The 24,004-nt window shown below is 43.2% G+C and overlaps 1 protein-coding gene across 1 annotated transcript in view; it reads left to right on the top strand.

Annotated features, from left to right (window-relative positions):
* Positions 1-2,039: 2,039 nt before the first annotated feature.
* sbf1 (SET binding factor 1) overlaps positions 2,040-24,004 on the top strand; it is a 78,297-nt gene continuing 56,332 nt past the window's right edge. The window contains 1 exon segment of the mRNA XM_070434212.1: positions 2,040-2,191. Coding sequence (XP_070290313.1) covers positions 2,137-2,191 — 55 coding nt within the window. The 5' untranslated portion in view covers positions 2,040-2,136.

Raw genomic sequence — 24,004 nt, 5'->3', positions numbered from 1 at the left:
AAGCCAAAAGACTCCTGAACAGCTAATCAAATGGCTACCTAGACTATTTGCATTGCCCATCCCCCCACACTTTTACGCTGCTGCTACTCTCTGTTCATTATCTATGCATAGTCACTTTAACTCTACCTACATGTACATATTACCTCAATTACCTCGACTAACCGGTGCCCCCGCACATTGACTCTGTACTGGTACCCCCTGTATATAGCCTCGCTATTGATATTTACTGCTGCTCTTTAATTATTTGTTATTTTAATTTCAAATGTTTTACTTATCTATTTTTTACTTACCACTTATTTTTCTTAACTGCAGTAACCCTGCTGGTGCTTAAATAAAGGTGTTGTAGATACAGAGAGACCTGAGAGAACGACCTAGAGCCTTCTGGCCTTAGTGGATACACTGATCAAGTTCCCCCACAATGCCTTGAGAAAGACAAATCAAATCATATTAAATTGTATTTGTCACATGTGCCAAATACAACAGGTGTAGACCTTACAGTGAAATGCTTACTTACATTCCCTTAACCAACAATGCAGTTTTAACAGGGCAGTGAATATTGCTACCTTACAGCCTAGTGCTCAACCAGGAGAGCCAAGGAGATGGATCTTGTGTGTTTCCCTCCCTCCTTCCTACTGGCAGATTGTCAAGTGAAGTTCAAGGTCATGTGTCCCGTCAGCTGTAAGAAGCATAGACCATCCGCCTTGACCTGACTCACTACAGGCATAGGGAAATAGCATCACTCTATTGTCAACAATGATTTATCTACAGTATATGCTATCGGGTTGACACTGTGCTCACTGAAGGGGGAAGGTATAGGGGGTGTTTCTTGACATACATTTTTTTTGCCAACCACCCACAGTGACAGTCTATCATTCTAAGTCAAGGGGGGATACCAAGTGCAGTAAGAGAGAAGGCTATACAAAACAAAAACAAAAACAAAAGACAAAAATGCTTAAGAGCCATGCCTGGTTTTTAATCCTGGAGTGTTAAGTACTTTGAGTCAAAGGTCACAGTGCAGGAAGTGTTGGAATTTTCTCAGTGGCGTTAAGGTGCCAGCAGCCAAGGACAGCAGGCTGCACGAAACTGGGCCTCTGTTTCAGAGGATGGATAAATGTCATGTAACAATGTCAAGTGCCCTGCAGTTTTACTCTGGAATTTGACATGGGTATGAATGTATTATGTAACAGGTACTTTAGTTCTGTTCAGGCGATCATGAGGAGACAATGCGAGTGACGCTTGTGGTTAGGATCACACTGGCTATTCAACTGCACACAGAGGTGATGTTCTATTTAATCTCTCTCTCTCATACAAGCATACTGCGTAAAACTGAAAATGTTTAAATCCTATTTAATACCGATTATTTTCTGTATAGGCCAAGATTACATTTCAACTATATGGGCTACCATCTGTTTTGACCACACACACACTGCGAAAGCAGGCATTCCTGTGGGCTGTCCTCTGATCAGTTCTGGCAGACCCTCTGATTCCAGAGTAATTTCAGCAATGACATGTGGGCTGGGGAACACTTGTGACAGATATGAGGAAGATATGGTCTCTAGTTTAGATAACCAAAAGATTGACAGTGAGTGCACAGAAAGGTTATGATACAGTGTTGTCATTTTCACTGTAAAAAGTCAACTTGGGCTGTCAAAGACTTGTTTTAACGTGTTTATTTGATATGTTGATGTGCATTGGTAGACTACATAAGGTTTCCCAAGTACCATGCCCTGTAGCCAAGATGTTATTGATGCATGCTAAATACACAAATTGTTCAGAATCATTCTACCGCAAATATTGCATGTTTTCAGTAAGATAATGGTCAGCATCTAGCTAGCAACGCGTTGCATTTCTAGGCAATAGTGGTTATAGTTTTTTTGCAAGAGAGCTACACTCAACTACATTCATTAATGGGACGTCGTGGGACATTCTTGCCCTGCGCCCCTCCCTGTAACCCAGTGCGCAGACTCATCACACTTCGCTGTCAGCGCAAGGCATACTGACAGTATGGCGGCAGGATACAGCAGGAAGGATGCTTCTGTTGCCCGTGATGTGRCTTTCGCCAACAGAATGTGAATGGAATATCGACGGTAAAGGGAAAGGATACCGCAATAAAGGCCTGTCTCCGTGAACTCCGAGATGGCCAGGCTCGCCGACTACTTCGTGGTGGTCGGTTACGACCTCGATAAGAGAGGTGAGTTTTGGGCTAGCTATTTTCCTAAGTGCTAGCTAGCTAATGCTGGCGTATTAGCCGCGGTTCAGCCCTAGTAAACAGGAGGAGGCGGAGGAAAGGGAGGCGGGGACGGGCCGGGACAAAACGGCGTCCCACAGCTGTGGGGTGTCTTATACGGCAGGGCACTGAACTACAAATCGCGGATGTCAAAGGCCTCTCGTCTGGTGTCATTTCAAACCACGGTGTCATTTCAAACCACGAGGAAAGAGTTTGAGTGAATGTCTGCATTCCATTTTTTTTTGCTGTCATTAGTCATTTTCATAGTCATATCTAGCTAACGAATAACTGAAGTGAAATTGCAAGCTAACTAGCTTGGTGAATGATTCTTGTTAGCTTGCTAGCTAACGACGTGTTGGCGGCGTTGGTTAGAGTAGACTTCTAGTTAATACGGATTTATTAAATCAACTTGTTAACTAAAGCAAACCATTTTCTGTCACCTCTCGCCAAGCTAACACGAATGAGCTAGTAAAGCAAACGTCAAACATTCGTGTCGAGATTTTACATGAGGTCGAAATTAAAAGGACCAGTTGGTCATTCTGAGAAGCAAAGCAAATCTTTGCTTGATAAGCGTACTATTTTTACTGCCAATGCTTGTGAACAACTAACGTATGGTTTAGAAATGAAAGTATTGTTGGTTGTTTTCTCGGTCTCTTTTTGTTTGTGGACTAACCTAGAATMGCTTTGCCCCTCCCCAAGCCACTTGAACCAGAGCGGCCGGAACGGAGCCCAGTAGATGCTCAGTTTTCTTCCTGTTGTGTTGTTTCGGACGCTGAGCGTTTGGGACTGTTATCTGACGCTCCCCCCGGTTTGTGCGGTGTCCTAGATCTGTGCGGTATAATGGCCTGTAAACCATGAAATATTAAAGCCGCTTTATCCGATGAATATATTAAGCTATTTGGAAACTTGTAACGTCTTTTATTTATAGAATGGATTCTGTTAATGACTTATTTAGATGGAGCATGCAGAAACATAGTAGCATGACAAGTCCTCTGCGTCTAAAATCAAGCAAGAACTGGCTTGTGTAATTATTTCTTGGTTGGAAAATTGAGGTTGGACAATGAACATTTTGTTTTTCTTTGCATACATTTAATGCATGTCTGTCTTTGAAGGGGGCCAATCCCTGCAAGGTTGAGTGGCAGGATGTTATGATGTGGACGTTGCAGAATTGACTGCAGAATGTCTCTCCTTCCTGTATCTACCCTGCTGTTCTTGCTGCTGAATGCAGACTAGGCCTGTAAAGCATCTGGGAAGCAGACAGTAAAACCCCAAGCGCTGAGGTGATCAAGGAGAAACGAGGCCTCCGTACCCAATAAAGAAACAAGACTCAGGGATTATGATTTGTCTGTCGTTGAAACCCTTTTACAGCAGCCCAATGCTTAATATATACATGCATAGTAAATAACTTGCTGCAACATATGCATCTGACATTTTATTCTTTAAAGTATGCATTTTACTTTTCAGCAACACTAGCTTATTTTAGTRTTACCCCCTGTTCCTGAACACTGACCCCATAATCATTACCTAAAGAGGATATCCACTCTTCTGCAATCAGATCGATACTCCAGTTTGATACTCTTTATTCTGTTAGGCTGATGCATGCTCCCAGGGGCAATGACATTGTCTTCTGACATCATTCTCGCATACCAGAGAAAGCTTGGTGCTCTCTGACATTTTGACAGAGCTGTTGTCCTGCCATGTCCTGAAAGCACAGGTGTGGAGGTGTGGCTTCATCTGTGTTTTGACTGACACACATTTACACTGGCCTGGAATGTTTCACAACTGCTGACTAACAGGTTGGGTGTGTGAGCGCATCTGTGTTTGCAAGTTACTTCCACCGTCTGAGTTGTTGAAACATCACTGTATTTCTAGAGAAGATTCTTCCTGGGTGATTACATCATCAACATAACATTCAGTGATGGAGAAAAGCTTTTACCTGCATACACCCATCCTTTTAATTGTATGTGACCACGCTTAGAATAGAGTCGACAGTGTACAATGTAAAGCATTCATCAGTTGAATTATTAGAAGAGGATATTCAGAGAAACAAAACCTCTCTGCACCCTGTGGGGCAGGTTTTGCTACTGTACTGTTTACAGTCAATGTTGTGGTTGTAGGGCACGCCCCTGCCCTGYTGACCACTGCCAACAGCTCCCATTCACACACCCCATTAGTCACTAAGGTGTCAGGTAGCCTGATAGTTGTGCTCAACCCAAACTCTTATCGATCAGATAGACTTCACATGGGGAGCCAAGATGGCCAGGGTGTGGTCAGCCTGACTGGGGTTTCTTGTGTAGCTCTGTTTTGACAGCCGTCCCCTTTTGTGCTGAGAACACTGCGGCGAATCGGATACTCCGTCCGCGGGGCTCCCGGCCCAAACAGGAAATAGGAGAGAGGACTCTTGGGAGATGTGTTTAGAGCGAGAATCCAGATTGTCCCTCTGTTGTGTGTCTGTGTTCTATGAAAACTGGGGGAGGGGGGGGGTGTTCTCATGTGGGTGCGGAGCTGTATGTAATTTTGTAGAAGCCAAGGGCCTCATTCCATGATCAGCCGCAACACACACTGCTCTCTGTTCTGACCCSTTTTCTACCTCCCTCCCAGGCAGTTGGAGGAGTGTTACTGTTTGTGTATGCAGCAGTGGGGGACTAGACAGAATGCACAGCAGTTGGTTTTCACCCAGGAGTGACAACTCTGGCACAGTGAGAGAGCCWGGACCAGAGCTCAGCACTGTGACTCCGCTCCCTTTACAACAGCATGCAGCCCAGCTAGAGGTACACAGATCTGTATAGAGGAGAGAAGCATGAAGAATGCCACCTACTGTAGTGTTGTCCAATTCATTATAAAACGAAATACCTATCAGCGACAAGTGAGCAGCATTCTTGTCATTGACAGCCAGGAGATTCAGCCACTGCTTCTTTAGGTCAGGTGCATAGATATGCCTATGTTTTGCTGGACGATTTGAATTAGCTTTACATTTAGAGACCGCCAGAGTGAGACTGAAACACCACAACAACCAATGCAGCGGAAAAGYACACGAGAGAGAGAGAGAGGAGTGCTAGGATCTTGCCAGCACTCCTCTCGTCTCGATCTGTGGGCTACCACTTCCTCCCTGGTTCTAGAGCAGGCCAGGGTGCAGCCACTCAGGACCTCCAGAAATAGACTTCACAATCTGTCTTTCATAGGGGACGGGGGTGCTGCTGGAAGGGGGACAGAGCTGTGTGTGTGTGTCGGAATGTCTCTACCATGGGACTCGTCATGCCATGGTATCTTGGTAACGTTACTGCTTCCCTGTCTGTTAGGCTGTAAACGGACACTGCTTGTCTCAGTGTGAAGCTATACTGAATACTGGCTGGTCTGGTGTCTCTCAGGGCTTGTGCRGGATACTTCTCTCCCTGCAGACATGATGTAAAGTGACTCTCTGGTCCCTGCTCTGACCTGGATGTAAGCCTACTGCTCTTCTAGTGAAGGACTTTTGTTTATGTCCCTGCCCCAGCCCGGGGCTGTGTGCTTGTGTGTGCGTGTGACTGTTTCATCGCTGTCTGTCTGCTGTAATGAATGCTCCTTATTCAGGAGGCAGACGAGTGCCCCAGGGCCCTGCAGCCTGACCTCAGTGACCCACTTCTAGAAGCTAGTGATGGGGATAAAAATGGATACAGTTACATATTGCATATATACATATTGCCAGGTCGCAGTTGCAAATGAGAACTTGTTCTCAACTAGCCTACCTGGTTAAATAAAGGTGAAATAAAATAAAAATATTGGGAAATTATTTGACGATACATGGTATTGCTTTGCAAATTTCACAATATTATTTTTGCGCTAGTAGGCTGTACCTGCACCAATTCTCCAGTATTTTGGTCCCGTGTGGCTCAGTTGGCAGAGCATGGCGCTTGCAACGCCAGGGTTGTGGGTTCATTCCCCACGGGGGGACCAGGATGAATATGTATGAACTTTCCAATTTGTAAGTCGCTCTGGATAAGAGCGTCTGCTAAATGACTTAAATGTAAATGTAAATGTATTTTTCCTTCATAGCTTGTTCTCAATCTTCTTTTTAAATAGGGAGTCAATTGTTTAGAATCGCATTACATATTGTATTGGCACCTAAATATTGTGATACTATTCTATCGTCAGGTCCCTGGCAATTCCCAGCCCTGCTTTGCTTTGATGGTCTTCCATGGAATTTGGAGAATTTATCCCCCTCACCCTTCCTCTCCTGCCGTTACCCCTCAGGGCAGGACTGGGGCAATCCTGTTCCCAGTCAGCCTGGGATTAGAGGAGTAATCGTTCCAATCCCCCCCAGGGTATATCAGCGGTGGTACTAGATTGTCTGTTAGGCCAGTACAGTTTATCTATGATCAAGACCCCCTCCCCTTCTTCATCGTTGCCATCAAAGAAAGGAATTATAATCTGGTGTCCCACTGTGTTTGGCCTAATCCTGCACACAGCATCTGATTCGTTGAAAGGAACAGAGGAAGCAATGCTGATTGGTCCTGGGCAGGAWAAGGTTGCTCCTGATTGGATGGTTATTCATCTCTGGTGAATGGATGATTACATAAAAAAAAAAAAAAAAGTGTTTAACAGTTGTCAACCCCACCCCCTTCCCTCTCCCAGGGAAAGCTGTTTGATTTCTGGGTTCCATATTATTACTGTGTGTTGTTCAACCCCCCACCCTGCTGTTTTTTGTAWGCACCCATCCTTGTAGGTCACTCCAGATATGATTGTCTATTAGTATGCAAATGTATGTGTTCCTCAAAGTGTGGTCCACTGGCTCTTTTGTCTGTGTCTCTGTACCTGTCTACTAGGCAGCATTTTCCAGTAGCGCCGGCCGTCGGCTAATCAGCCGGTTACAGACTCATTTTCAGCCGGCTGTTTGTGCGTTTGTCCGTACGTTAGTCACACGTGATAGCTGACAGCGTTGACACGATTTTGACAAAACTTGGTGAATGATGCGTCTTGCCATAGAGATATGACATTTACAAAATTACACTCATTTGCCAGATGGTGGCGCTATAACGATATTGAAAATGCAAACTTTGAAAGGTCACACCCTGTTGGACCTAAAGTCATGAAATTTGGTGCAGATGTCCTTCTCCTCACAAGGAACAAATTTATCCCAATGTCCCATAAGGTCCGCCATTATGGTTCAGAATTTCTTGTAAAACACTTAAAACACTACTCTTCTGGCACCTAATGACTGATCTGCACCTAACTTGATATGTGGCATCTATGGACAAAGGTCTCTCGACGCAATATTTTCCAGACTAGTACCTAATGAATGATGCATCATGCCATAGAGATTTGTCATTTACCAAATTACAAGGATTGTCCCGAAGGGGGCCGTTGCATCATTCGTGGGGGACGACCTGTTTACTGTTGCCTCTGTATTAAGTAGGCTACTTTTTCATTTAAGTTTCAATTCTCTAGTCCGTCAAACCATCGCCTGCTAGAATGAAAMATCTGCATCTTCTAGTGATCTATTGATAGGATAGGCGCCTGTCAGTCACAAAGCGAGCGATGACAGGGAAATGCAGTCTTTTCTTTCTTGCCTCCTGGTACAATTTGTGTGTGCTGTGTTTGGTTGCAGTCAAATTTCTTTACACAGAGGAGGGAGAGAYCATGATGCTCGTGAATTTGCACGTCCCCATGTAATGTAAGCGGTAATGATGAGAGAAGTGACTATGCACGTGGATAGGTATATGCCCACAAAAAACCACTTAGCACCTCGAGTGATGGAGTAGCCACTATTAACCACGAAAAATGAGTGATGTAGGCGAAAACAGTGGCAGTGATAGCCATGYAGAAAAAAACAGCTTCCAATGAAGAAATTATCGATTTAAAAGGGTTAAACTGTTTCAGTAATTTGGAAGTGGTTTGGCTTTTTGAAGTCCGACAGAGAGCAGAGCAATGTTCGGTGCAAATTGTGCCGTAGACAGGTGGCTACGAAGTCTGGTAATWTGACAAACCTTTTTCAACATCTGAAGCAAAATCACTCTTTGGAACATGCAGGAAGTTTGAGTTTGCGCCATGGTATTTATAAACGCCCCTCAAGCACCAGCCAATCTAGMGATGTTTGCCCGAAGCAATCAACACTTACAGCGTTTATGCCCTACAAGCAAACATCGAAAAGACAAAGACATCACAAATGCTATTATGCATCGCATTGGACATGCTACCAATTAGCACAGTCGAAAAGGAAGGTTTCAAGATGCTTATAAATTTAATTGACCCCAGGTATGTGCTCCCTGGCCGCAAACATGGAACAATTTTCCTTTAAAGTATCTTTTTATGTGTAGCTAACATAATTATAAAACAATGTAACCTTTATTTAACTAGGCAAGTTAGTTAAGAACAACTTCTTATTTACAATGACGGCCTATCGGGGAACAGTGGGTTAACTGCCTTGTTCAGGGGTAGAGGACAGATTTTTACCTTGTCAGCTCAGGGATTCGATCTTGCGTCCTTTCGGTTACTGGCCCAACYCTAATTATCGTTATCGAATGAAAAAAATATATAGATATCTTGATCATTTATTTGCCATATCGCCCAGCCRTATAGTTACATATCGCAATATTGTTATGGATGCTATATCGTGCCCTTCGTCACCACAAACGACTTCACARCGTAGACCTCAATACAATAGAATTGTGAGAATTGCAATACATATCGCATCGGCACCTATTTAGTGATAATATCGTATCGTGAGGTCCCTGGCAATTCCCAGCCCTAGTGAGTGAATCTTCTATCCCTCAGTTTACTTTCTTTAAGTGAAGTGTAGGGAGAGGGGTTTGATTGCTGTAAATCTATTGTTTGAATTTTCTGAGCCACCCACCCCTGTCCCACTCATTGGGAGACTACTGCATGGTCATTAAGCCATAGGCCTTCTGTCTGTTGTGGTCAATCTCCGTGGTCAATGCCCTGTGTAACAGATCTCCCCATAGTCGCTCTGTTCTCTGTTAATTTAGGGCTAGGCGTCCTGTGAGCGGGACACCTGTCGACAACATCTGGTGAAATTGCAGAGCGCCAAATTCAAAATACAGATAGTCATAATAAACATTCATAAAAAATACAAGTGTTATACATCAAATCAAATCAAATCAAGTTTATTTTATATAGCCCTTCGTACATCAGCTAATATCTCGAAGTGCTGTACAGAAACCCAGCCTAAAACCCCAAACAGCAAGCAATGCAGGTGTAGAAGCATACATCGGTTTAAAGATTAACTTCTTGTTAATCCAGCCGCTTTGTCAGATTTCAAAAAGGCTTTACGGCGAAAGCCTACCATGCGATTATCTGAGGACAGCGCCCCACTTACAAAAGCATACAAACATTTTACAACCAAGTAAAGGAATTACAAAAGTCAGAAATAGCGATAAAATTAATCACTTACCTTTGAAGATCTTCATATSGTTGCAGTCACGAGTCCCAGCTACACAAATGTTASTTTTGTTGATAAAGTCCCTCTTTATATACCAAAAACTCAGTATTGTTGGTGCGTTTTGTTCAGTAATCCACTGGCTCAAAMGCGGTCAAAACATGCAGACGAATACATCCTAATAGTACRGGTAAAGTTCGTCGAAACATGTCAAACGATGTTTATAATTAATCCTCAGGTTGTCAATTGTCTAAATAATCTATAATATTTCAACCGGACAATAGCGTATTCAATAGAAAGGAAAAACAACGAAGGGCGCGCACTCGGTCACGCGCGCAAACCAGCTCTGCATTCTTRCTCAGTCCACTGACAGAAAGGTCTCATTCTTCTTCATTTTTCAGAAAACAAGCCTGAAACAATGTCTAAAGACTGTTGACATCTAGTCGAAGCCATAGGAARTGCAATCTGGGTCCTAACCCATTAGATACTCTATAGGCATTCAATTGAAAAGTACCCACATAAAAAAAAAAGATCCCACTTCCTGGATGGATTTTCCTCAGGTTTTTGCCTACCATATCAGTTCTGTTATACTCACAGACATTATTTTAACAGTTTTGGAAACTTTAGAGTGTTTTCTATCCAAATCTACCATATGCATTATATGCATATCCTAGCTTCTGGGCCTGAGTAACAGGCAGTTTACTTTGGGCACGCTTCTCATCCAGATGTCTAAATACTGCCCCCAGGCCATAGAAGTTAAAACAAGTCAAAATACATTTATATTTAATCCTCAGGTACCCTAAAATGTAATTCAACTGTAATATTTCATACTAAAAGAAGTATGTTCAATAGAAAAGCTAAATTAGCAAGTGCGCYTCCTCTTTGTCGGCGCGCACAAGACTGATTTCCAACTCTGACTCCCRGTACCAAAACTCAAAATMKTTCCTTGTTTGGGAAGAAACAAGCCTGAAACCTTGAACAAAGACTATTGACATCTAGTGGAAGCCATAGGAATTGCAATCTGGGAGCTGGAATTGCYTAGGACCCATAGCTTTCCAATGAAAGAGCATGGGCTCTTAAAAAAACTAAATAAAATTCAGTTTTTTTTTTCTTTGGATTTTATCCTACCATATCAATTGTGTTATAGTCTCATAAATTATTTTAACATTTCTACAAACTTCAAAGTGTTTTATATCCAATGGTGCGATTTATATGCATATWCTGGCTTCTGGGCCTGAGTAACAAACAGTTTACTATGGGCACGTCAGTCAGACAGGAAGTGGAGGAAAAATAGACCCTAGCCTGAAGTTTTAAAGACCGCACCAATAAATATTTTAATTTATTAAACMTCAAAGAGATTGAAAATCCATCCCGTCACTTTTTCAAAATACCTTGGTATAGGGTATATACGGTATTCCGCCCTAGCCTAGTTGATGATCCCTGCTCTAGAAGTCACTGACCACTTCAGGCCAAAGAACTGTAGGCTATTGCCGTTAGCATAGCACTGTGCTAACATGCTGAAGAGTGTCACTGATTAAAGTTGGAGATATGTGGATCCTTTCCCCCCCTAGTCTGTCTGCATACAGCTGTGATGTAAATGTGATATCTGGGCAACTCTAGTTTAGTAGCTTGTCACCTAACAGACTGTGCTGCTGCTGCTGGCTGGCCAGGAGTGTGTTGTGCGTGAGTAGTTCAATGTGTGTGTGTGCCATGCTCCACAAGGAATGTGATGCTTAAGAACTGTTGCAAGATCAGTTCTCCCCAAACCTGACCCCGTCCAAGATAAGTGAAAGCCAAAACACTCTTTCTAGACCAGGGCACTAAGGGCTTTGAGGCAGGGCAGGTAGATACTGTAGGCTGCTGTATTTCCATACTGGTAATGTAGAAAAGACACGGAATGAAATGGAGAGGTCTGATATAGAGGTCGACCGATTAATCGGAATGGGCGATTAATCGGGGCCGATTTCAAGTTTTCATAACAATCGGAAATCGGTATTTTTGGGCGCCGATTTGCCAAATTATTATATATATATATTTTTTTTACACCTTTATTCAATCTTTATTTAACTAGGCAAGTCAGTTAAGAACACATTCTTATTTTCAATGACGGCCTAGGAACGTTCTGCCTCGTTCAGGGGCAGAACGACAGATTTTTAACKTTGTCWGCTCGGGGGATCCAATCTTGCAWCCTTACAGTTAACTAGTCCAATGCTCTAACACTGATTACATTGCACTCCACGAGGAGCCTGCCTGTGCCGCGAATGCAGTAAGCTAAGGTAAATTGCTAGCTAGCATTAAACTTATCTTATAAAAAACAATCAATCAATGACTGTCATTGCTCCAATATGTACTTAACCATAAACATCAATGCCTTTCTTAAAATCAATAACAAGTATATATTTTTAAACCTGCATATTTAGCTAAAAGAAATCCAGGTTAGCAGGCAATATTAACCAGGTGAAAATGTCATTTCTCTTGCGTTCATTGCACGTAGAGTCAGGGTATATGCAACAGTTTGGGCCGCCTGGCTCTTTGCGAACTAATTTGCCAGAATTTTACGTAATTATGACAACATTGAAGGTTGTGCAATGTAACAGGAATATTTAGACTCATGGATGCCACCCGTTAGATAAAATACGAACGGAATAAACGTTTTGTTTTCGAGGTGATAGTTTCCGGATTAGTCAAAGGTATATGGTTTAGAGAGAAATAGTCGACGCGTTATAATTCCTGTAATAACTTGCGGCTTAACTTGACAGGGTTCCTTCGTTATTTTACAGTTCATGTCTTCCATAGAGAATTCTTGATCTACTTCAAATAAGGTCTGTGTTTCGTGCAGGCTTAAACCGCCTCGACGTTTTGATACCCGTGTAAATCTCACTAGGATTAGTAACGTTTGTCAACATATTTTCATAAATCCACTCTACAATTTTTTTATCTTCGCTTATATTTAGCAAATCAGAGTTACCTTGTCCTATGGATATCTACACAGTTATAAAATTGGCAAGGTGGTGTAAGCCTACATGAAACACAGACCTTATTGTAAGTGAATCTAAAAATATCCTATGGAATAATGAAAGAACCGCTTTTCAGATTTTGCTAGGTGTCATGGGAATTATGACTCACACTTTGGTCGTCAATTCTTACCATGCCCATTATTAAAATAGGATTTCCTGCATATAGAAATGACAGTTTTTGTTTCAACATTCATCACAGTAACTTAAACTCTATTTTTATTAAACATTTGAGAGTATTTGTCTCCTAAACAGACTCTTCAGTATCATTGTCACTTCAGAGCTGTGTGTATTTATGTATTATATTAAGTTAAAATAAGTGTTCATTGTTCATTCAGTAATGTTGCAGTTGTCATTATTACAAAAATATGTGTGTGTGTGTATGATAATAAAAAATAAAAAAAATCTGCCGATTAATCGGTATCGGCTTTTTTTGTCCTCCAATAATCGGTATCGGCGTTGAAAAATCATAATCGGTCGACCTCTAGTCTGATACAGAACAGGCAGTTTGGTATTAGAAAAAAAGTCTGACCTCTGACTTCACAGTGCMTAGATTCATTGGAAAGTTCACACGTGTATGTGTGGGTGGACATTGCCAGAAAGTAGTAGAGTAGGAGGAGAAGGAAACAGACCGCAGAGACAAGCGCAGACGACTGCAAAGGAACTGAGTACATTTTTTAAAAAGTATGTTTATTCGTCGACCATATTTGGAGGTGAACAGTGACCTTTTTTTTGCTGCAAAACAAAAAGGGAGAAGTTAAAGCGAAGACTTGTTGGCCACATCTCTCTTGTCTGAATGGTACCATGTAGTGTACTATGTAGTGCACTACTTTTGACCAGGACGTGCATTTTGGGTTGCCTACATAGGGTGCCATTTGGGACACAGCCTCTCTCTCGCACTTTCTCTCTCTTTCTCTTTTTCTCTTTCTCTCTTTCTCTTTCTCTCTTTCTCTTTCTCAGAGTTGAGTATTTCCTCTCCTTGAAAGGCTGTGTTTTTGGGTTGGGGAGGGGGCTATAAGTTTAGCAGGAAGGATGTGTTTGTTGAAGAGTTTTTTTGCACAAAGAAAATGACCCTCATGTTCACCATGGCAATGGCGGTTTCCCCCTTTTGGTCTGTCTGCAAGCCAGTGTTGGTTGCTACTAGAGACCACTTTAAAATGGATTGGGTTAATCTTTTTTTGCCTAGTGATTATTTTTTTTCCCTGCTGTCTACTATTTTCAAGTTCTGAAAATGAAACGTTAGAGATTTGGATTCTATTTATTTATTGCCATACTCTCCAGTGACCAGTCACATTGCATCCCACCCAGTGTCTCTGAGCCAAGTAGAGGTCTGGGCCTGTACTGCTGCTTTTAATCAGAGAGAGTGACTCACACTCATTCATATTTGACATCAACACCGTGTGTGTGCAGCATAGAGAGAGGACAGTGTGAGTGGATGTGGTGATAGGCTTGAAAATGATATCATGGTGTTTATGTGTGTTGAGTATACTGTGTGCGAGGGAGAAAGAGTGCATTGTGCATCGGGCCTGTAATGGATCCACTTCTCTGGCCATGTGTGGTTTGGCCTCAGGAGCCTGAAAAATGCAGAGCTGCACAGTGCAGTAACCATGTCACGCTAACCTTGTTAGTGTCCTGCTGTCTTTTTTTTTTTATCAGGTAGAAACATATTTGATCATGGTGAAACTATGAAGATTAGATAAAAATAATGACCTATGTGCTAAGGATKAGGGATGTAATGTGAAGGCAGGCACCAGAGCAGCTCCTCTCCTGTCACCATGCAGACACACAGTGTGCTAATTTAACCTGTCAGTTGCAGTAACCATGGTAACCAGCTGTCATGGTGGTTTGGAGACGAAAGCGAGAAGTTGTTGTCTGTTCTGATGCCAAGAARACAACACACACAGAGAGCCGTTATCAGCCTGCCATCAAATCTAATTTGATTGGTCACTCACATTTAGTAGATGTTATCGCGGGTGTAGCGAAATGCTTACGTTCCTAGCTCCAATAGTGCAGTAATACCCTTAACTCTCCATCCAAGACCATTATKATTTMCAGTCTACAGCCAGTCACTATTCCAACTGTATATCCTCCAAGATCACTCGGTGTTTGTCACTGGCTCTATGGTCATCTAAGACAGGGTTTTCCAAAATCAGTCCTAGGCCCCCCCCCCTTTGCACATTTTGGCTTTTGCCCTAGCACTGCACAGCTGATTCAAATAACCAACTCATCATCAAGCTTTGATTAATTGACTCAGCTGTGTGGTGCTAGGGCCCCAGGACCGAGTTTGGGAAACCCTGATCTAAGGCCGCCATCTCAGCACCTTGTCAGCATAGGACCCCTTCCCAACTTCAACTCTGACCCTGCTTCACCAGTTTCTTACCTTTCACCTTTCTCCACCTTTCTACCCCCTTCCTCTCTTTCTCCACCTCCAGTAGTTTTTACCCAACAGCAGGTCCCGCTGATAGTAGTGTGTCTGACATTCCCTCARGRTGCCCGGCTCAGTTCACATTCCAGTCACGCTCCAGTCTGAATGCTCTGCAAGGAAACCCTGCTCTTACATCAGACTCTGTTACTTCGTCACCCAGGAGACAACTAAAGTCTAGTCTACCTGACTGTCCACGTTGGCCCAGACTCATTCTGCTGAGGTTTCACTGTTGATAAGCTCACATAGTTGTGCCTGAGCCAAGACAATCAGGGTCTCTCACCGTATCTAATTTAGGCCCAAGAGCCCAGTTTTGAGAGTTCCTGCCTGTAACAGACCTGATTCAATGAATCAACTGGGCTTTTGATGATTAGTTTAATCAGTTGTGTTAGTGCAATGCTGGAACAAAAGCCTGCACAGTCCCTGTGGGTACCCTGGAGTTAGCACCAGGAATGAGAACTCAGGTTACTATGGTCTCTATACAGGCGATCTCCATGTCAGCTTTCTTRCTAAGGGTGAGGTCTAAAGAWCTTAGAACTATGGTCAGGGCTGCTACCAACACGTCAGGTGTCGAGTGGCTACTTCTACCTTGTGATGCTAGGGGAAGCATTACAATACTGTCTGAGACATTRCCTCTTCTCTGGAAGAGCAGAACCACCCGGTCAACACCTAACATCCGCTAACTTCCTCACCTTGTGACCACGGACCAAAATAAACATTGCCTGCTTATAGTTTCACTGCACCTCCACTGTGTCACTGGGCCTCTCGCAGGGGGGACCTACTGATCAATGGCCTGCAAACCTCACTCATGAAAATATCTGCATGTTAAAAGTTCACCAGGCGTAGGCCTAACTTTAATGTTGACATGCTGCTGCCAACTGCCTCTCCAGAACTGTAGCTATGATTCATATTTCAAATCATCATTTTGTTTGTGTTTGCAGTTAGCACCCTCTCTGTAAATGTTGATAGTGCCTCCAGGGCCTAAGGCCTAGGGCCTGTTCTTTTCCCATCAACCATACTCTAAATGGTTCAACTTTCACCTACAGGGAGAATTAACWAAGGATTATGCAAGGGCTCCTACTTGTGCCACCGCTCACCAAAAATGTAGGTTTTGAGAATAACAGTTGCAAAATCATAGGTAAATGCCAAAACCAATAGCAACAGCCACTTTAAAGGGGTAATCTGCAGTTGCTAKATTTTTTGATTAATAAATGAATGATATACTTAGTACTAGAGGTCAACCGATTCATCGGAATGGCCGATTAATTAGGGCCGATTTCAAGTTTTCATACATTCATTTAACTAGGAAAATTGTCACTTCTCTTGAGTCAGGGTATATGCAGCAGTTTGGGCCGCCTGGCTAGTTGCAAACTGTGTGAAGACTATTTCTTCCTAACAAAGACAGCCAACTTCGCCAAACGGGGGATGATTTAACAAAGCGCATTTGCGAAAAAAGCYCAAAAAAGCACAATCGTTGCATGAATGTACCTAACCATAAACATCAATGCCTTTCTTAAAATCAATACACAGAAGTATATATTTTTAAACCTGCCTATTTAGCTAAAAGAAATCCAGGTTAGTGGTTATATTAACCAGGTGAAATTTTGTCACTTCTCTTGCGTTCATTGCACGCAMAGTCAGGGTATATGCAACAGTTTGGGCCGCCTGGCTCGTTGCAAACTAATTTGCCASAATTTTACGTAATTATGACATAACATTGAAGGTTGTGCAATGTAACAGGAATATTTAGACTTATGGATGCCACCCGTTAGATAAAATACGGAACGGTTCCYTATTTCACTGAAAGAATAAACGTTTTTGTTTTTGAGATGATGATAGTTTCCGGATTTGACCGTATTAATGACCTTAGGCTCGTATTTCTGTGTGTTATTATGTTATAATTAAGTCTATGATTTGATAGAGCAGTCTGACTGAGTGGTGGTAGGCAGCAGCTAGCTCGTAAGCATTAATTCAAACAGCACTTTTGTGCGTATTGCCAGCAGCTCTTCGCAATGCTTCAAGCATTGAGCTGTTTATGACTTCAAGCCTATCAACTCCCGAGATTAGGCTGGTGTAACTGATGTGAAATGGCTAGCTAGTTAGTGGGGTGCGCGCTAATAGCGTTTCAAACATCACTCGCTCTGAGACTTGGAGTAGTTGTTCCCCTTGCTCTGCATGGGTAATGCTGCTTCGAGGGTGGCTGTTGTCGATGTGTTCCTGGTTCGAGCCCAGGTAGGAACGAGGAGAGGACACGGAAGCTATACTGTTACACTGGCAATACAAAAGTGCCTATAAGAACATCCAATAGTCAAAGGTATATGAAATACAAATCGTATAGAGAGAAATAGTCCTATAATTCCTATAATAACTACAACCTAAAACTCCTTACCTGGGAATATTGAAGACTCATGTTAAAAGGAACCACCAGCTTTCATATGTTCTCATGTTCTGAGCAAGGAACTTAAACGTTAGCTTTTTTACATGGCACTAGTACCAATWGATTCTTGAAGAATGTAACTTATAAAAGCCTCAAACTTAGTTAAACTGTCATACCCCATCAGAACCCCAAATATATAAGCTGGTTTTATGCCAATGTTTGTAAACAAAATTAAACACTATATAGCCTCAACATGGTTGTAACTATAATGTTGATATCACAGATGGTCAGTCCTTGCATCCATATCTCTGTCTATGAAATTGAGAGCGGTTGCATTTTTTCAGCCCCTTCCCGCATATTTTTACCGAAAACACTATTGTTTCAACTGCTGATTGTCACTGTAAGGCAAACAGTAATGTTTAATCATTTATCTGACCGTCATTGACATTGCTCTAGTACCCGGTGCCACCCTGTGCTGGCCAAGACTGGTACACCTTTGTAGCACAGAACTTTCTAGGGACCAGGRCCCTTTGAATGTTTTAGACTTGCAGACAGTTGCCTGCCTATTGTTTCCTGGTTATGTACACTACCGTTCAAAAGTTTGGGGTCACTTAGAAATGTCCTTGTTTTTGAAAGAAAAGCAAAAAATGTGTCTYTTAAAATTACATCAAATTGATCAGAAATAGTGTCGACATTGTTAATGTTGTAAATGACTATTGTAGCTGGAAACAGCAGATTATTTATGGAATATCTACATAGGCATACAGAGGCCCATTATCAGCAACCATCACTCCTGTGTTCCAATGGCACGTTGTGTTAGCTAATCCAAGTTTATCATTTTATAAGGCTAATTGATCATTAGAAAACCCTTTTGCAATTATGTTATCACAGCTGAAAATTGTTGTTCCGATTAAAGAAGCAATAAAACTGACCTTCTTTAGACTAGTTGAGTATCTGGAGCATCAGCGTTTGTGGGTTCGATTACAGGCTCAAAATGGCCAGCAACAAAGTACTTTCTTCTGTAACTCGTCAGTCTATTCTTCTTCTGAGGAATGAAGGCTATTCCATGCGAGAAATGACCAAGAAACTGAAGATCTCGTACAACGCTGTGTACTACTCCCTTCACAGAACAGCGCAAACTGTCTCTAACCAGAATGGAAAGAGTGAGAGGCCCGGTGCACAACTGAGCAAGAGGACAAGTACATTAGAGTGTCTAGTTTTAGAAACAGACACCTCACAAGTCCTCAACTGGCAGCTTCGTTAAATACACTGCTCAAAAAAATAAAGGGAACACTTAAACAACACAATGTAACTCCAAGTCAATCACACTTCTGTGAAATCAAACTGTCCACTTAGGAAGCAACACTGATTGACAATAAATTTCACATGCTGTTGGCAAATGGAATAGACAAACAGGTGAGAAATTATAGGCAATGCAAGACACCCCCAATAAAGGATGGTTCTGCAGGTGGTGACCACAGACCACTTCTCAGGTCCTATGCTTCCTGGCCTGATGTTTTGGTCACTATTGAATGCTGGCAGTGCTTTCACTCTAGTGGAGCATGAGACGGAGTCTACAACCCACACAAGTGGCTCAGGTACTGCAGCTCATCCAGGATGGCACATCATGCGAGCTGTGGCAAGAAGGTTTGCTGTGTGTGTCAGCGTAGTTCCAGAGCATAGAGGCCTGGACACGAGTGTCCTCTATGCTCTGGACACTACGCTGACAGACACAGCAAACCTTCTTGCCACAGCTCGCATTGATGTGCCATCCTGATGAGCTGCAGTACCTGAGCCACTTGTGTGGGTTGTAGACTCCGTCTCATGCTACCACTAAAGTGAAAGCACCGCCACCAGGATACAGGCCAGGACATCAGGAGACGTGGAGGAGGCATTAGGAGGGCAACAACCCAGCAGCAGGACCGCTACCTCCGCCTTTGTGCAAGGAGGAGCAGGTGAGCACTGCCAGAGCCCTGCAAAATGACCTCCAGCAGGCCACAAATGTGCATGTGTCTGCTCAAACGGTCAGAACAGACTCCATGAGGTGTTATGAGGCCCGACGTCCACAGGTGGGGTTGTGCTTACAGCCCAACACCGTGCAGGACGTTGGCATTTGCCAGAGAAACACCAAGATTGGCAAATTCGCCACTGCGCCCTGTGCTCTTCACAGATGAAAGCAGGTTCACACTGAGCACGTGACAGAGTCTGGAGACGCCGTGGAGAACGTTCTGCTGCCTGCAACATCCTCCAGCATGACCGTTTGTGGTGGGTCAGTCATAGTGTGGGGTGGCATTTCTTTGGGGGCGCCACAGTCCTCCATGGGCTCGCCAGAGTAGCCTGACTGCCATTAGGTACCGAGATGAGATCCTCAGACCCCTTGTGAGACCATATGCTGGTGCGGTTGGCCCTGGGTTCCTCCTAATGCAAGACAATGCTAGACCTCATGTGCGGGAGTGTGCAGCAGTTCCTGCAAGAGAAGGCATTGAGCTATGGACTGGCCCGCCCTTCCCCAGACCTGAATCCAATTGAGCACATCTGGGACATCATGTCTCGCTCCATCCACCAACGCCACGTTGCACCACAGACTGTCCAGGAGTTGGCGGATGCTTTAGTCCAGGTCTGGGAGAATCCCTCAGGAGACCATCCGCCACCTCATCAGGAGCATGCCCAGGCGTTGTAGGGAGGTCATACAGGCACGTGGAGGCCACACACACTACTGAGCCTCATTTTGACTTGTTTTAAGGACATTACAGGCTGATCCAACTTTGATGTAGTGTGGTTTTCCACTTTAATTTGAGTGTGACTCCAAATCCAGACCTCCAGGGTTGATAAATTGATTTCCATTTGATAATTTTGCCGTATTTTTTTGTCAGCACATTCAACTATGTAAAGAAAAAAGTATTTAATAAGAATATTTCATTCATTCAGATCTAGGATGTGTTATTTTAGTGTTCCCTTTATTTTTTTGAGCAGTGTAGTACCTGCAAAACACCAGTCTCAACCTCAAACGTGAAGAGGCGACTCCGGGATGAAGCTGCCAGTTGAGGACTTGAGGTGTCTGTTTCTAAAACTAGACACGCTAATGTACTTGTCCTCTTGCGCAGTTGTGCACCGAATATCTACCTATGTAGATATTCCGTTTAAAAAAACAGCCGTTTCCAGCTACAAGAGTCAATTACAACCATAACAATATGTACACTGTATTTCTGATCAATTTGATGTTATTTTAATGGACTAAAAATGTGCTTTTCTTTCAAAAACAAGGACGTTTCTAAGTGACCCAAATGTTTTGAACGGTAGTGTATTTTGTCATGGTAAGCTTCATTACATTGCAGGCTTCTAGGCTCTGTTGTCCAGTACACAGAGACTATTGTTATGACAACCATGTTTATTTGAACAGTGGTTTGTTTTTGTGCAGTGGGTGTGTGCATACCTGCTCTTCCATGATTCTCTATGCAATACTAAAGTGAAAGGCCTCTTTAAAAAAAGATTTTTTTAGGTGGAAGTGAAGGAGCCAATGACTTGAGTGTTGTAAAGTGTTTAAAAGCGGTGATATCCCACAGAGACAGAACCAGCAGCAGAGAGGAGATCCATTAGCAATACCTCTGAAACACTATAAGCATCCCTAAACGTGTGTGTGTGGTCGGTCCTCCATGCCATGTATTAATGGAAATCCTAAGAGCCTGTTCTGTTTCGCTGACTCGGCAACATAAATATCCTGGAATGGCACCTGGGAATGTTGGAACCGGAGTGAGACTTTAGTATTCCCCCATCAGCACTCAGGGAGTCAAGGAAAGTCAGCTTGAGTGTCCCGTTCCAGGTGGCTGGCTGAGCACACAGCCACTGACAATTCATCACATGGTCTCTGATAGGTTGAGGGAYAGTGGGGGAGGGAAATAAGAAGAGAGAGTATGATGGAAAGAGAGTATGATGGAAAGGAGGAGGAGAGACACGAAGTGATGGGTAGGATGACTCAGGTACACTGACAGAATGTGAGTGTAGGAATGTGTGCTACTGACTAACAGTGCACTTTCCACCAGACGCGGTGTCGGCAGGAGAATTTCGGGGGGACCTTAATTAACAATATGCAAACAATGTGTGTTTAGCTTTTCTATGCTTCAGATGTACAATGACAAGGGCGCGTTGCACATGCRCATAAGGCCACTAATGCCATCATACTGTGGGCCTARGGCTGACAGCCCTGACTATTATGTTGCTATCACAGGAGGTTGGTGGCACCTTAATTGGGGAGGTTGGGCTCGTGGTAATGACTGGAGCAGAATGGGTGGAATGCTACCATACATCAAACACATGGTTTGCAGGTGTTTGATGCCATTTCATTAGCTCCGTTCTCCCCTCAGCAGCCTGTTGTGGTTCCTGTTGACTCTGTCGGTCTTCATAATTTTCCCCTCTAGGGGAAATAATGACCTCCCGTAAAATCTAACTAGCTAGTAGACTACTCTCTCCCTTTCTGACAGCTGTAGAGGCAAATCCGTTCAACCTCCTCCATGCCTGTTATCTACACATGCATTTGCAGCATGTGTTTTTAATTTACAATGAAAAATACATCAAGATAACAAGCTAAAATGAAGTTAGCTAGCTGATGATATTTATCTTAGCCAACCTGACATACTGTATAGCTATCTAGCTAGCACCTCATTGGCCTAAACACAGTGGCCTGCTGTAGCCAGCTAGCTACTAGGCGACATTCTGTTAGCTGTCTGAAAAGTGCCTAAGAAAACACATCACACCGAAGTGTGGTGTGCTGTTTGGCTGCCACAAATGTTTGCTTGCTGACTACACTGTGTTTAAGGGACCACCCGCCTGGGCATCTGACTGCTGCCATTTTTGTCCGTTTTGCAAATAATAGCCGCCACTTTGTTCATAAGTGCTAAGTACTCTCGACCCGGCAAACACTTGCATTGTGTCTGTGCCTTAAGGCAGACTCCTTCCCTCAGCTCTGCTTGGTAATATCACCTTTACCAGATGCAGGATGTCCTGCACCCTGGCTTTGRACTCAGTGCCATAAACCAGCACTCTTATCTCTGCTATATAGCCAAGTTAACGTTATTCATTGTGTATTTATTCCTTGTGTTTTTTAATGGGAGGTAGATCAGCTTTAATATTGCAGATTGTGGCTTTATTCCTTCTGTTACTATTTTTCTACTATTTCTCTTGTTTCTCTGCATTGTTGGGAAGGGCCCGTAAGGAAGCATTTCACTGTTAGTCGACACCTGTTTACGAAGCATGTGACAAATACAATTTAGATTTTTCTCTATCCACCCCAATCACTGCCCAAGGCTGATTGCATATCTCAACCTAGTGGCAGAGGACTCATTCTGCCAGGGTGTGTACCTGACTGTCTGATATGGTAACTGCAGTCTATTGTGAAACGTTATTATTATCAAAGGTAATTCTAGGTTACTGTAAGTTTGTTGTGGTGTTATCATTTCATTTATTTATAACAGTAAAGGGGGTTTGTATGGAGGGGAAATGTTACTCCTGGGCCCAGTTACTCCTGGGCCCAGTTACTCCATTTCCACTGAAGATTTCCACTGGTCTTTTACTAAAAAGCCTCAGACTTTTGTGTGTCCACCTCCAGATTACCGTGGTGTTTAACCAAAAACAGCCCGGCTCCTGGGACTCACAGGGCTAAAAACAGCCCGGCTCCTGGGACTCACTGGGCTAAAAACAGCCCGGCTCCTGGGACACACTGGGCTAAAAACAGCCCGGCTCCTGGGACTCACTGGGCTAAAAACAGCCCGGCTCCTGGGACACGCTGGGCCAAAAGCCTGGCTCCTGGGACTCACTGGGCCATGGCCTCAGTGGATCTGCTCTGACTTGGGGCCAAGGAAGCCCTAGCTATGTAAATAAAATTTCCCTAGTATACCATCAGGATGTCTGCATTAGTGTAACACTGGTGTTGCAGTCAAAAAGTAGCACCACCAGAATTCACATAGGTGATGTGTCACTGTCTACGTACCACGTTWCGATTGACTCYTATATCTAATTCATCTGAGTTTGTTTTAAGCGCGARCTTGCAAATGTCTGTATCGCAAGATCGAGTATTATAATTTTCTTCTTGCTTTTAGGTACGCGTATGTCCGCTTGTTCACYTTGTCTTTTTGGTCTTGTTTCCTTCACTCCTTCTGCTSTGACTGTGCGCCTTTCTATTTACACACCAAGCCCCTCCCCCTCACTCTGCCACTCACAACAACAAAGATGAAAGATCCTCTAACAACAAGGCTATTTGCTTTTGAGATCCTCCACTGGCTGTTTGCATTTGAGGTTTTGTCGAACAGAATCAGTCATATGGACACTGAAACACATTTAGACACTATTTTACTATAAAAGACGACAACCCCTCTAATTGCTTGAAAAGCAGACCCTACTAAAACGGGAGTTTCTGATTCTGGAAAATGAATGCTCAGTTTCTGTCTCACGCAGGTACCGCAAGCAGCATTTTAGCCATAGACTGTTATACCATCTGCCTAGTCTGTGTTTTTTAAAATATGCATGAGGATAAAAAAACGATTATATTAGGAATTGGCAACTCGTTCTCATTCTGAGAAATAAGGTAGGCCACTTTATT

Source organism: Salvelinus sp. IW2-2015, linkage group LG3 (genome assembly GCF_002910315.2).
Source record: "Salvelinus sp. IW2-2015 linkage group LG3, ASM291031v2, whole genome shotgun sequence".
NCBI classification, from domain to species: Eukaryota; Metazoa; Chordata; class Actinopteri; order Salmoniformes; family Salmonidae; genus Salvelinus; species Salvelinus sp. IW2-2015.
The sequence above is the reverse complement of the archived record's forward strand: the minus strand, read 5'-3'. Positions and strand labels throughout refer to the sequence as shown.